This window comes from Pristis pectinata, chromosome 20 (genome assembly GCF_009764475.1).
Source record: "Pristis pectinata isolate sPriPec2 chromosome 20, sPriPec2.1.pri, whole genome shotgun sequence".
In the NCBI taxonomy this organism is placed as follows: Eukaryota; Metazoa; Chordata; class Chondrichthyes; order Rhinopristiformes; family Pristidae; genus Pristis; species Pristis pectinata.
In genome coordinates, this window is record NC_067424.1 from 14,767,182 (window position 1) to 14,780,627 (window position 13,446).

General features: G+C 39.8%; 1 protein-coding gene across 2 annotated transcripts in view; it reads right to left on the reverse strand.

Annotated features, from left to right (window-relative positions):
• LOC127580873 (tyrosine-protein phosphatase non-receptor type 22-like) overlaps positions 1–13,446 on the reverse strand; it is an 89,026-nt gene that overhangs the window by 59,989 nt on the left and 15,591 nt on the right. For both annotated transcript variants that reach the window (XM_052034840.1, XM_052034838.1), the window contains exons 2-6: positions 11,868–11,976; positions 8,930–9,006; positions 6,557–6,652; positions 1,992–2,030; positions 855–926 (exon numbers count right to left, since the gene is read on the reverse strand). In XM_052034840.1, the coding sequence (XP_051890800.1) occupies positions 855–926; positions 1,992–2,030; positions 6,557–6,652; positions 8,930–9,006; positions 11,868–11,976 (393 nt within the window). The remainder of the gene's footprint in view (positions 1–854; positions 927–1,991; positions 2,031–6,556; positions 6,653–8,929; positions 9,007–11,867; positions 11,977–13,446) is intronic.

The following is a 13,446-nucleotide window of genomic DNA, read 5'->3' on the forward strand; positions in this document are numbered from 1 at the left end:
TGTTTCTCATGGCTGAGGAGTGAAGAACCAGGAGTCACACTCTCTGAATAAGAGATAGGCTGTTTAGGACTGAGATGAAGAGGGTGGTGGTGAATCTTTGGAATTCTCCATCCTGGATGACTGTGGAAGTTCAGACATTGAGTTCATTCAAAATGGAGAGTGATAGATTTCTGGATATTAAGGGGAATGGAGGTAATGCAGGAAAATGGCACTGGGGTAGAAGGTCAGCCATAATGATATGAATAGCAGAGCAGGATAAAAGGACTGGATGGCCTACTCCTGCTCCTATTTCTTTTGTTCTTATGTTAAGGTTAATTACCAGTTTTAATTTCTAGTTAACCGAGTTTATCCAGACAATAGCTGACTCATATCAAGAATGGAATTCTTAGGTTCTAGTTGTTTATGGATTACAATAATTATATATTCTTATGACACAGAGGGAAGACATCCAGCCCATCGTGCTGGCTTTTTGGTCCAATTTTACCCGTTCCCCAACCCTTTCCACACAGCACCACACTGTTTCTTCTTCTGCTATGCTAATTCCCTTTTACAATATTAACAACCTTTAATACATGATGAATCCTCCAGAAGTGCACGGAACCAGAATTAGCAACTCCTTTTATAAAGAAGATATCCAGCACAAAATGAATGGCTTTGTGTTTTTCCTTTGTTGTTTTTAAATGCTGATGATCAGAATGTGATAAACACTTCCATTGCTTTTCTATAGACAATAAAAACTAAGACAGCATATTCCTTTAAAAGCCAAACATGCACAGAAAATTTGTTTTTTTGGAAAGGATAATCAAGACTACAACAAATAGGGAGGTCGGTCCACTCATAGTTAAAATACTCACACAAGTAATACTGAAAGGCCCAGTACAGTATGGATCTTCTCCTTTGTTGGCCCAATATCGCTCACATTTTTTCTGAAAGGCAAGGAGAGACAAATCTCAGAATCTTACACCATAGAAGGAGTCCATTTGTCCCGTCGTCCCATCATGACTGTGTTGGCTCCTTGATAAAATTTCTCCAAATTCCTGAAATTTTCTTTACAAGTGATTATCCAACCCCCTTTTGAAAGTCACTGTTGAATCTGCTTCCACCACCCCTTTAGGCTGTATATTCCAAATAATAACAATCTTCTTATCTCTATCATCTCTTTATCTTATTTTTAATTTACGTTCTTTGGTTACTGACTTCCCTACCCGTGGAAACTGTTTTTGCTATCTTCTCTATCCAACCCTTCTTGATGTTGAACGTCTTTATTAAATTTCCCTTTGGGAGGACAAACTGAATTCTCCAGTATCTTCAGATGACTGATCCCTCATCTCTCCCTCACTGCTAAGTCTCTGAACTTTTTTTTTTGAAGACCTTGATGCTCTTCCTAAAGTGTCGTGCCCAGATGAGGTGCAGTAAGTCATAAAAGGTAGAGCTTAATGTCATAGAGTCAGAGAGTTGAACAGTACAGAAATGGGCCCTTCTGCCCACCATGCCATCTTGCCTATCTACATTAATCCCATTTGCCTGCATTAGGTCCATTTTCTTCCATGCCTTGCCTATTCAAGTGCCCATCTAAATGCCTGTTAAAGCACTGCGATTGTATCTGATTCCACCACCTCCTCTGGCAGCTTCTTTCAGATATCAACTACTCTGTGTGAAAATGCAGGGTCTCGAACTGAAACGTCAACTATCCCTTTGCCTTCACAGATGCTGCTTGGTCCACTGAGTTCCTCCAGCAGTTTATTTTTCTGCTCCAATATCTTGATGACTCTCCTTTGCACTTTCTCCAACACAATCACATCCTTCCTATAGTGTGGCAACCAGAATTACACAATACTCTAAGTGTGGTCTAAACCAGTGCTTCGTAAAGTTGCAACATAATCTACCAGCTTTTATATTCTATGCCCACTTCCTTGGGGGTAAAAAATCTACTTTTTTAATCCTTGAAATGACTGAAAGAATAGCTTTGGGGAAAGCAAATGTATACTTACCCGTCCCATCTCAAACTCACGACAAGCCATGACAACTACCTGGCAGAACGAAGGAATGCAAACATGTTAGGGAGACTGATTATAAAGCCGAGTTTTAACCTTCATTCATGCAACAACTTGCAATTATATGAAGAAAGAATTTCTCAGAGTACTACAGCACAGAAACAGGCCCTTCGGCCCATCTAGTCCATGCCAACCTGATCTTCTGCCTAGTCCCATCTACCTACACTCGGACCATATCCCTCCAAATCCCTCCCACCCATGTACCTATCCAAACCTCTCTTAAATGTTGCAATTGAACCCGCATCTACCACTTTTGCTGGCACCTCGTTCCACACTCGCACCACCCTCTCAGTGAAGAAGTTTCCCCTCAAGATTCCCCTTGTATATTTCACCTGTTTACATATTGACTCTCTAATAGGATGAAACATCCAAAGGAGTTTCATAAGATACACCTTTCATGAAGTGTCATGCCAGTTTCAATGTCATGGCACTGCCACATGGGAGAAACATTTTGGGGAGCAGTATATTTGAGAAGGCTTCTGAACTTGGGTACACGTGTGATAAAAGATGAGGTTTTGGAAAAGTATTGTTACTGAACAGACCAGTTTTGTAAAAATCAAAGAACTGATTCTGGAAACACTCAGCAGGTCAGCCAGCAGCTGTGAAAAGAGAAATTGAATTCAAGTTTCAGGTTAATGACCTTTCATCAGAAGAGGGTCTTCAACTTGCTATGTTGACTCCCTTTCCACAGATGCTGTCTAATGGTTGAAGGCCCTGTATTAGTAAAGCAGAGGGAAGAGAGGGAGTACACTCGTATCAAAGTCAGAAGAGCCACCATTGTGAAAAAGACAAAAGATCTGAAGAAGATTGATTGTGAAGGGTGGACTTAATTTGAATGGATGTTGGGGTTATTGAAATTGACAGTCAGGGAGCTGGATATCTGATGGAGGTTATTGAGAATGGGTGTCACGTATGGTATTCAGTCATGGGCACAAGTCCTTCGTGGATTGTTGCCTGCTTATGATTAGATCATGATGTCCAAAGTCCAATTCAATTCGCAACTTCTGAGATAATGAAACAGACAGTGCCAGCAGGCAGCATAATCTGTATAATTTTCAGGCCTGACTGATAATTATCATATAGCGTTTACACTGCACAAGACTCAGGCAATGACCATCTACTAAAAGAAAGAGGCTGACTAACTCTCCTCGGTATTCAATGGCATTCCTGTGATCAAACCCCCCTCCGTTAACCTCTTTGGGGGAGCAAGGTTACCATTGACCAGAAACTTAAATGGGCTGGTCACATAAATACAATGGGTGGAAGAGCAGGGGGTATCCCACAGTGAGGTACCTCAGTCCTTAACTCCTGAAGGCTTTCATTATCTAAAAGATATAAATTTGGAGTGTGACAAAATGCTGCCCACTTGTCTGGTTGCGTGTAGCTTCATCAACAATCAAGAAGATCTCCACCACTCGGCACAAGACAACCCACTTGTTGGCACTCATCTGTCGCCCTAAAAATTCACTCTCTCTGACAAAGGCACACCCTGGCCCCAGTCTGTACATCCACAAAATGCACTGCAGTTGTTGGCCGGGCATCTCTGAAAGCACCTCCCAAGCTCATGACCTCTGTCACCAAGAACAACAAGGACAGCAGACGTATAGGAATGCCACCAGCTACAGATTCTTCATGAAGTTTCATCATTGTAACTTGGAAATATACCATTGTGCCATCACTGTCATTTGGTCAGATAATGGAACTCCCCAGTAATGCTTGCCAGTACCTTCAACAAAAGGATAGGAGCTGTTTGTTTTGGCATGCCCAGCACTTATTTCTCAAGCTGATTAACAGCTAAAAATGTTAGATGCTTTGGCATCTAGCAGAATGTGGGGTAATCTTACTGAATTGTAAAAAAAATCCTAAGGGGGCATGATAGGGTAAATGTTGAGATGTTCCCACTAGTGGGAGAGTCTGGAATGAGGGAAAATAATTTCAAGATAAGGGACAGTCATTTAAAACTGAGATGCATAGGAAATTCTTCCCCCCCCCCACCCCCCCACAGATGGTGGGGAATCTCTGGAATTCTCTGCCCAGTAGGTCTGTGTGGAAATGGCACAGAAGAGAAGTTGATCCCTGGGCCAGGATCATATTAAATGATGGGGCAGGTTTGGGTGACCTACTCCTGTTCCTATTTTATCATGTTCTTGTGTTCCTAATTGCACTTGCACAACTGCATGACTGGCTGTACCACTTAAAAGGACATTTTAAGAGTTGCATTGTTGTTGTGTCTGGGATCGCGTACAATGTAGACCAAGTAAAGCTGACAGATTTCCTTCCCTGAAGAATTATAGTGAAACAGGCAAGCTTTAAAATGACAACCTTATCATATCAGGGTCACCACTACAGATGCTAACCTTTTACTTCCACATTTATGTGATAAATTAAATACTTCTGCTGCCATAGTGGGATTTGAACACCTCTTTATCATTGTACTATCCTCTTGATTACTATAATGGTGGCATAATCGTTACACTACCATGAGTTGGCAAAGAGTTAAATAATAAGATGCATTTAGACCTTTAGTTATATATCAAAGGCAGTAACAAAAGTGTGGAAGTTGCACTAATTCAAGAATCAGTAAGTTTTAGCTGTTACCTGCCAATTGAAAGGTTAACAACCTTTTGAGTAAAGATCTTTTGATAGGCTCAGACCCCAGAGTTTCTGTACTTTTTTTTATCCTTTTAACAAAAGTGACTATTTATAAACCATGCACGACAATATCTTAAAGTGACTATGCTGCTCACGTAAGTAAACAGCAAATTGAATTCGGAAACCTACCAGATAAGAATGACCTTTAATTGCCTGCTGAATTTCAGGAAACAGTGCAGTTTCTTGCATTATTTTTAATTGATGTTACCATTTCAACAGCAGTGACTTCAAGATTTATGCTCAGGATCATTCCTTAACCATCTTGGTGAGGGTACCACCAAATCAAACAAACCTTCTAAGGCTTCCAGAAGCATGGCAAAACAGGACAATTCTTTTATTTACCATTCAAATTTCACAAAATACAGCAATAATAACAGCACAGGGAAGGCCATCCAGCCCACACCAGCTTTTTGTATGTGTAATCCTCTCACTCCCATTCCTCATCTTTTTTTTGTAGCCCTGTGACTATTTTCCTTTCAAGTACTTATCTAATTCCTTTCGTAAAGCCACAATTGAATCTGCTTCCACCAACCTTTCAGAGAATCCATTCCAGAATTTAACTACTCATGTCCTTTTTGGTACTTTTGCCAATAACCTTAAATCTGTGTCCACTAATTCTTGATCCTTCTCTCAATGACAGTAATTAATTTTTGCATATCTAGTCAAGACCCTTCATGATTTTACAACCTTTTAAACCTCCTCGTGGTTTTCTCTGTTCAAAGAAGAATAATCCATGCTTCTCTCATCTATCTTTGCCACTGAATTTTCCCACATCCTTGCAAAAGCGCCGTGCCCAGAAGCAGATATAATACTTGAATGTGGGTGAACCATATCCTAACTTTTGCATTCTACAATGCTACTTATGAAGTCCAGGGTTCTGTCAGCTTCAACTGTTTTCTCACCTTGTCATTTAGTCATTCTGTGGAAAAAAAACATTTGAAAACTATCACGTGGACAGCAGAAAAAACATCTGATATGTTGCACTTTGCATAGAGTTCTGGCTTCATAGTCAGTCCAGGAATCTTAAAAAAGGGTTATGGAAGTTTCACACACTGTCCTGCAGAAGTACAATGACGTGAGGAGATTAAGTTAATATCAGAAACATACAGGACAGAAAGTTGCCATTCAGTCTGTCAGTTCATTGAAAGTGCCATGCGATCAGTTCCGCTCTTGTTCTTTTTCCTCATACTCCTACAGAACATTTCACTTGAGCTGTTGGTGACCCAGTACTCCAGAGGATGCAAGTTTAACTCACATTGTGGCAATATGGGAATTTGAATTCTGTTCTATGAAAAAATCTGGAGCTGAAAATCTGCTGATAACAAAAATGTTCATAAAGTTGTCGAACCGTCATAATAACAAAACTGGCTCTCTAATATCCTTTAGAGAAGGAAATCAGACATCCTGACCCAATCTGGCCTACAAGTGATTCCTATCCCAAGTCAATATGACTCACTCTTTATTATCTATTAACATGGCTCTTCCAACCAGCCAGTTGTATTGAATTAAAAGAATCAAGTAAGGGACTTTCCAGAAAATTAGTAAAAGTTAAAAATAAATTCAACATTGCAAGGTACAAAACAATTACAGATCACATTCAAAATCTGCTACATCACTAACCTATGGCAATACTTATGAATGGTCAATGACCTGAAATTTTAACACTGTTTCTCCCTCCACAGGCTACCTGACCTGGTGACTATTTTCAGCATTTGGGCTTTATTTCAGATCTCCCACAACCATAATATTTTGCTTTGGTTGAGAATTATTCAGTAAGGATATTTTACTTGGTTCAAATGTTCCAGGTAGTGCACATGTCAAATCTTGGTTTGAAGAAATAAAAGACTTACTACAACATTATACTCCCACAGCATTCTCCAGAAGTCCATCACTGTATGCGGCAAAGGGCCCTGTGTTGCTATATAGGCATGTGGTCCATACACACCCTTGGGAAGAAAACCATTTATAAGTGTGAGCTTTTGGAAATTGACTATTGCAAAATATGCTCTACCCCATGAACTTCAAGTCACATAATTTAAAATCAAAATAAGTGTTTTATAAGAGTTGTAGTTTGAGATGGAACAGCTCATTTAAGGAGAGTTATACTTCGAAGGTGTATGTCAGCTTGTTTTAGCAGATAACAGAATTGCCTCTGACTCAAGTGATTGTAAACTTCAGTTACCTTCTAGGACTTGAGGATCTAATTTGGGGTCTGCAATGGACAAAGTCCTCAGTGAAACAATGGGAAAATTCTGTATTATTGGATACAATTGCACTTGTTTAATATATTAAAACTGGGGCTCATTGAACTCTAGAAATTTCACTTTCAAATATTGTCCACTGGTATTGACTATTTTGTCAAACCTTTTCTCCAGTTTCCCTTTTTTAGCTCCATCCTTGTTCCCTCACAGTTGGTATTTTCCCAGCCTAATAATTTGGTTATGGTACTATCCCATTCAGTCATCATCTTCAAGCTTATTTGTTATGAGATCACTATTTTCACAAAATTTTGCATGCTACCTTCACATCATTTCTCCACTTCATCTCCCATTACCAGGTCTAGCAATGCTTTTTCTATTGGAAAGCTTCTCACACTTTGCACATACTTGGGAAATACTCAGTCTGCTCTCTTTTTATTACATCTCTTTGGCAGTTTATTTTGGTTGGTTGAGATATTCCACAATAATAATGTGACTTTTATTTCTCCTCGTTACTCTTTTCTACTATTTTGGTAATATTATATAATTTCCTATCCTTCATCTCAATTTATATGGATTCTCCCTCTGGCATTTTGCCCTTTCTTTCTTCTACCATACGTTCTTTCTGACTGATATTTCCCCACAGCCTGATCAATTCTTCCACCTCTATCATTTCTACGTACATCACTGCTTGCAATAGTTACCTGTCCCGTGCTGTCAACACTTCTCTTCAAATCACTGCCTTTCAAGGGTTTGTTTCTTTGATAGTCATACTGTACAAAGGGGAGGCTTTTCAGCCCATTATAACTATGGAGCCATTCAAGTAATCTCATTCTCTCGTTCTTTCCCCATAGCCCAATAATTATTTCCCTTTCAACTATTTATCCAATTCTTAAGATTGAAAAAAAAGGCACAGATAGGGTAGACCATCAGGATCTTTTTTTCCAGGGTAGAAATGTCAAATAGTAGAGGACATGCATTTAAGCCGAGAGGGGGAAAGTTTTAAAGGAGATGTGCAGGGCAAGTTGTTTTTTTTTTAAAAACACAGAGAGTAGTGGGTGCCCGGAATGGGCTGCCAGGGGTGGTGGTGGTGGAAACAGATACGATAGTGGTGTTTAAGAGGCTTTTAGATGGACGCATGAATATGCAGGGAATGGACGGATATGGATCATGTGCAGACAGAAGAGATTTAGTTTAATTTGGTATCATGTTCGACAAGTGTTGAAGGGCCTTTTCCTGTGCTGTACCGTTTTATGTTCTTTTTTGAATGTTACAATTGAATCTGCTTCCACTGCCATTTCATGCAAAGCATTCTCGACCACAGCTCAATATCTAAGACATACATCCTCATATGGATGACACAGTGGTTTAATGGGCAGCATGGTGACGTAGCAGTTGGTGGTATCAACTCACAACTGGATTTGATCCTTGGGTACTGTCTGTGTAGAATTTGCACATTCTCTTTGTGACCATGTGGATTTCCTCTGGGTTCTTTTTTTCCACATCCCAAAAATCATGCAGGGTGGTTAATTATCACTGAGTGTGGTTAACGGCAAAAAGAATGAAAAACAAAATTGTTAATGGACATGTCTGAGAGGGAATAAATTGCAGTGATACAGGGAAGTAGGGAGAGGGGAATGGAACTCATGGTCACCTGGGAGCCAGCATGGAGCCAAAGGGCTGAATGGCCTTTTCTGCGTTGTTATAAGGTACAAGACATTACCAATGGTTCTTCTGGCAAGCACTTTAATCCTGTGATCTCTAATTATCAATCTTTCTACAGTTGAAAAGTTTCTCCTGATATATTCCATCAAAAAATTTGAGCACAGCTCTCAAACATCTTCTATGGTTTCCCTGATTAAAGGAGACCCACCCCATTTTCTCCACTTCTGCTACCTTCGCTGGTCAGTGAGAACACGTCTCCCTTCCCACAATGAAGGTGCGACGGTTTGATCAAAAATTATTTCAACAGAAATGCACAGGCCACTTTTTTTTTGGCAAAGTTTCCATTTAGAAAGTGCATACCTTGATGAAGCTTGCATTGATGTAATCAGAATCACTGTCGGAAATGATCAGTGACAGCTGCACTCGGCTGTGATCAACTGAAAACAGGATGCAAATATTAAACACACACGCACACACACAACATGTATTTTCCATTTCCTCATTCTGCCCATCTAGTTAAAAGGAACTGAGCTGTTTAACTCAGTGGCCACTTCAGTTTCGACTGAATTGGCAAGTTCAGAAATTAAAATTAACAAACTAGTGATTATATGATCGGGGTCACTCAAAGTAGATTATTCAACAACAAAGGGTCACTTAAGGGGGTAGGGCCATTTTTTAAAAACAGGTCTGGAGTTGGAACTGATGCCAGAATGGACAGCTAACAATAATTTAGTACCTGGAGTCTGGTGAGCAGGTTGGGATAGGATCAGGTCTATCCTGAATGGCAATCTGCTCCCATGACTTCTTGTATCACTGGTGTCTGTCTCAGGAACAAAGGAATTAAAAGGCAATAAAAGCCAAGGCCCTTCTAATTCACTTTCTGCTACCCTGGATTTTACATTATACAATAATGGAGTTGTTGATTAATTGCAGCCATCAATCAATCTCAATCAATTAGTATACAACAGAGGCAGATAAAAGGTGAGGAAAACACCAGTGGTTGAGACGTTGGAGTTTCAAAATCATCTGCTCCTCCCAAGTGTGTCCTTGTGGAGTGAATGGAACTGTTCTGTAAAGACAATCATCTGAGGTACATTTGGTTTCTTCAATGGAGAGGAGACCGTGTTGAATACAGTGGATCTTCCAATTTAGTGTACCACAGACATTCCCCTTGTTCTTTCCACCCTTCTATGCAACTTAAAACATGATTGATTTCTAACTATTCCAAGTTTTGATGAAGATTAAACATTAACTCTGTTTCTTTCTCCACAGATGCTTCCTGGCCTGAATATTTCCAGTATTTTTTGTTTGAAACGAACTGTCTCAGTCAACTTTACCTCGACCCTTTAGAATCCTTAAAACTTCAATGATATCCCTACTTTTCCAGTGAAAACATTGGCAATTTACATAATCTCTCTTCATAATCCAGTCACTCTGTTCAGTATCCTTTCAACTACTATCTCTTTTCTGTAATGCAGCAACTAGAACTGTACATACTTGATACATTTTCATCAATATTTTTGAAAATATGCATTTGAAAGATGTAGGCTCTAAGCTATAGATATATGTATATTCACTTATGTGTTATCTAGTCAGATAATTTAGTCACAGGCTAGAACTCAGGTTTAGTGTAATTTTTTTTGGGTACTTAGTAAAGATGAAAATTGTCACAGGAATGAAACTAACAAACAATAAGGACCATTGTGACAGCAAGACAAAAAAAACTCAGCAGGTTCAGTTTAAATTCACATTAAGTTCCTGTTGCTATTTTTGTGCACATCCTTATTCAAAGCTAGGATATAATGGAAAGTATTGAAGAGAAAGCAGTGTCTCCATAGAGTTCAAACAGTACTTCAAGAATTGTTTCATCTTCTCAGTTCATTCTAAATTTAAAATGTTTCGATTCTAACACAGTTTTGCAGACAGAAGGTTCAGATCTAAGAAAGCATCCCAGGAGAGCCACAGAGTCATCAAATTTATAGTGTTCTGCCACCAGCTCTCCATTTTTATTGATTTATTCACTCATTGCCATTTCAGTCGAACTGATTTAAAAAATAATTCTCTGTGCTTCCTAACCATAATTGGGACCATCCTTTGGGAATTAGGTTCCCAGGAATTTTCAGATTTTTGCATGGGAGTTGCAGGAGCCTGCCTGCAGTGGGTACTATATTACCCAGGGGTTCACTCGGATGTAATTACAGGAGTTCCTGATAGTACATTCACCTACAAGATGTCATCAGAAGTTGGTCAATACAGGTCCTCTCCGATGGCTGACTTATGTATAGACCATACTTACGAACAAGCACTCGGGAGACCAGCGGGGTGGATTTGCTGGCTTCTGTGGGGCTGCGGCATCTTCTGTCGTGTGGGAACACAGCTTGCGGCTTCATTTCCGAACTGTTCAGGTTATGAACAGTTCACACGAATGGAACGCTGCTGTAACCTGGGGATGACCGGTACTTACATGCTGTTTACGGTCAGGAACATGGGTGTGGGGGAGCGGTCCTGGAATTTTGTAATAATTTATCGGAATTCCCTGTAAGTATAACGCCACTTGCAAGTGGTCCCCCAAGGAGTGTGCTGTACTTGACCTCAACTCTCCATCGATGTATTTGAAAATCAGCAGCTTAAGTAGATTTAATTTAACTTTATACAAAGGACTGCGATACTGAAATGTTGCAAGTACACTGCGCACTTAAAGGAGTTTAAAGGGAAGCAACTAAACTCATGAAGAAAATGTCTGGTGATTAACTGTAAACTGCCCTCTGAAATCTCTAGCAAGCCACTCAATTGTATTACAACCTCAACACATCATGATAACTGCTTCGCCTTACTAACTGCAACTGTTCAAGTAGGCAACTCACTATCATGTCGTCAAGGATAATTTGACATGGACAATGAATGCTGACCTTGCCAGTAATGCCCACATTCTGTGAGTGAATAAAAACATCCCCAGTGCACTCTCATTCTGTCTTTCATTCATTAAATTAAATCTTCTCCAATTTAATTCAATCAAGAATGAATCTTCCATAACCTACTCTTAGGTAAAGGTAGCATCAAATATATAAGCAATATTTCGCATCATAGAAAAGGACTTTAAATTTGGTTCTCTTTGTGTCATTAGACATCCAACTACAGCCTTTCAATCCAATCAATTAGTAATTTATATTTCTACGCAAGCCCCTTGCTAATGATCCCTAAACAAGGAAAAATGAACAGAAGTTCACTGGAATCCTGCAAGGGTGTATTGGGCCTGTTAAAGGAATTAGGAAACTTGAAACTGAAAACCTTGACTTACAGGGTATAATGTCTTTGTAGCGATTCTTCTTGACGTTCTCTTGCTTCTCTGCATGACCTGCTGAGTAGGTTTTGTCATGCTTGTTTTTCACTGACTGTCTTTTCAATCTCTGTGGGGTATAGGAAAAAACAAAATCAGATTTATGAATTGTGTAGCATAAATATGCATCAGCAAAGTCTTCCTGATGGCAATGCTAATCTTAAACTCTAGTCTCTCTAATTTATAAAATGCTTATCCCTCTCCCAGGGTTTCCCATTCAAAACATCCAACATGACAACTGAGAAATTATTAATCTCTAACACTACAGGCAGAATCTTAGAATTCGAAACTTAGAATGTCTACATTGGTGGATCGGTGGTGGAGAGAGTCAACAGCTTTAAATTCTTGGGTGTTAACATATTGGTTGACTTGTCCTGGGCCCAGCACATAGATGCAATCACAAGGAAGGCGCGCTTTACTTCCTTAGAAGGTTAAGGAGGTTCGGCACATCAGCAAACACTCTAACTAACTTCTACGGATGTACTGTTGAAAGTATCCTGACTGGTTGCATCATGATCTGGTAAGGTAATTGGAATCTGCAGGAACACAAGAAGCTGCAGAGAGTAATGGACTCAGCCCAAAACATCACGGACACATCCTTGTCCGCTATTTATAGCATCTACAGGAGGCACCACCATCCGGGCCATGCCATCTTCTCGTGGCTACCATCAGGCAGGAGGTACAGAAGCTTCAAGTCCCACACCACCAGGTTCAAGAACAGCTACTTCTCTTCAACCATTTGATTCTTGAACCAACTGGCACATCCCTAATCACTACTTCAGTATAGCAACACTATGACCACTTTGATCACATTGCACTACAAATGGACTTTGTTTCTTTTTGTTCCAATTGTGTTCTTTCTTGTAAAAAATGTATCATTTATTTTTTTCTTGTGAATGCTGCTTATCTGATGCAATGTCCCTGTGAAGCTGCTGCAAGTAAGTTTTTCACTTCACCTGTGCATATGTACATGTACTTGTGCATATGACAATAAATTCGACTTTGAGTTTGATTTTGACAGCATAGATGATTGCCATTCAGACCATCTAGTTTGGGTGATTTTTTTTTCCATATTAATCAGCCAATCTGATCCACTGCACTCTTGGCTCGTCATCCTTTTAGCATCCTACTTTGTAGGGAGTTGTACGGTACAGAAATAGGCCCTTTGACTGACCCATCTATACTAATCCCATTTTCCTTCTGTGCCTTGCCTATTGAAGTGTCTGCCCAAATGCCTCTTAAACATAGTGATTACATCTGACTCCACCACTTCCTCTGGCAGCACGTTCCAGATGTCAATCATTCTCTGTGCAAAATAACTTTCCCTTGAAATCCCTTTTAAAACTCCTTCCTCTCTCTTTAAACTCTTGGCCCCTCACCATGGGAAAGAGATTCTGATTATCTACCCTATCTATGCCTCTTATAATTTTTTTATACCTCCATCAGGTCACCTCTCAGTCTCCTTCACTGCAGGGGAAACAAACCCAGCCTATCTAATCTCTCTCTATAACTAAAATCCTCCATTCCAGGCAACGTCCTA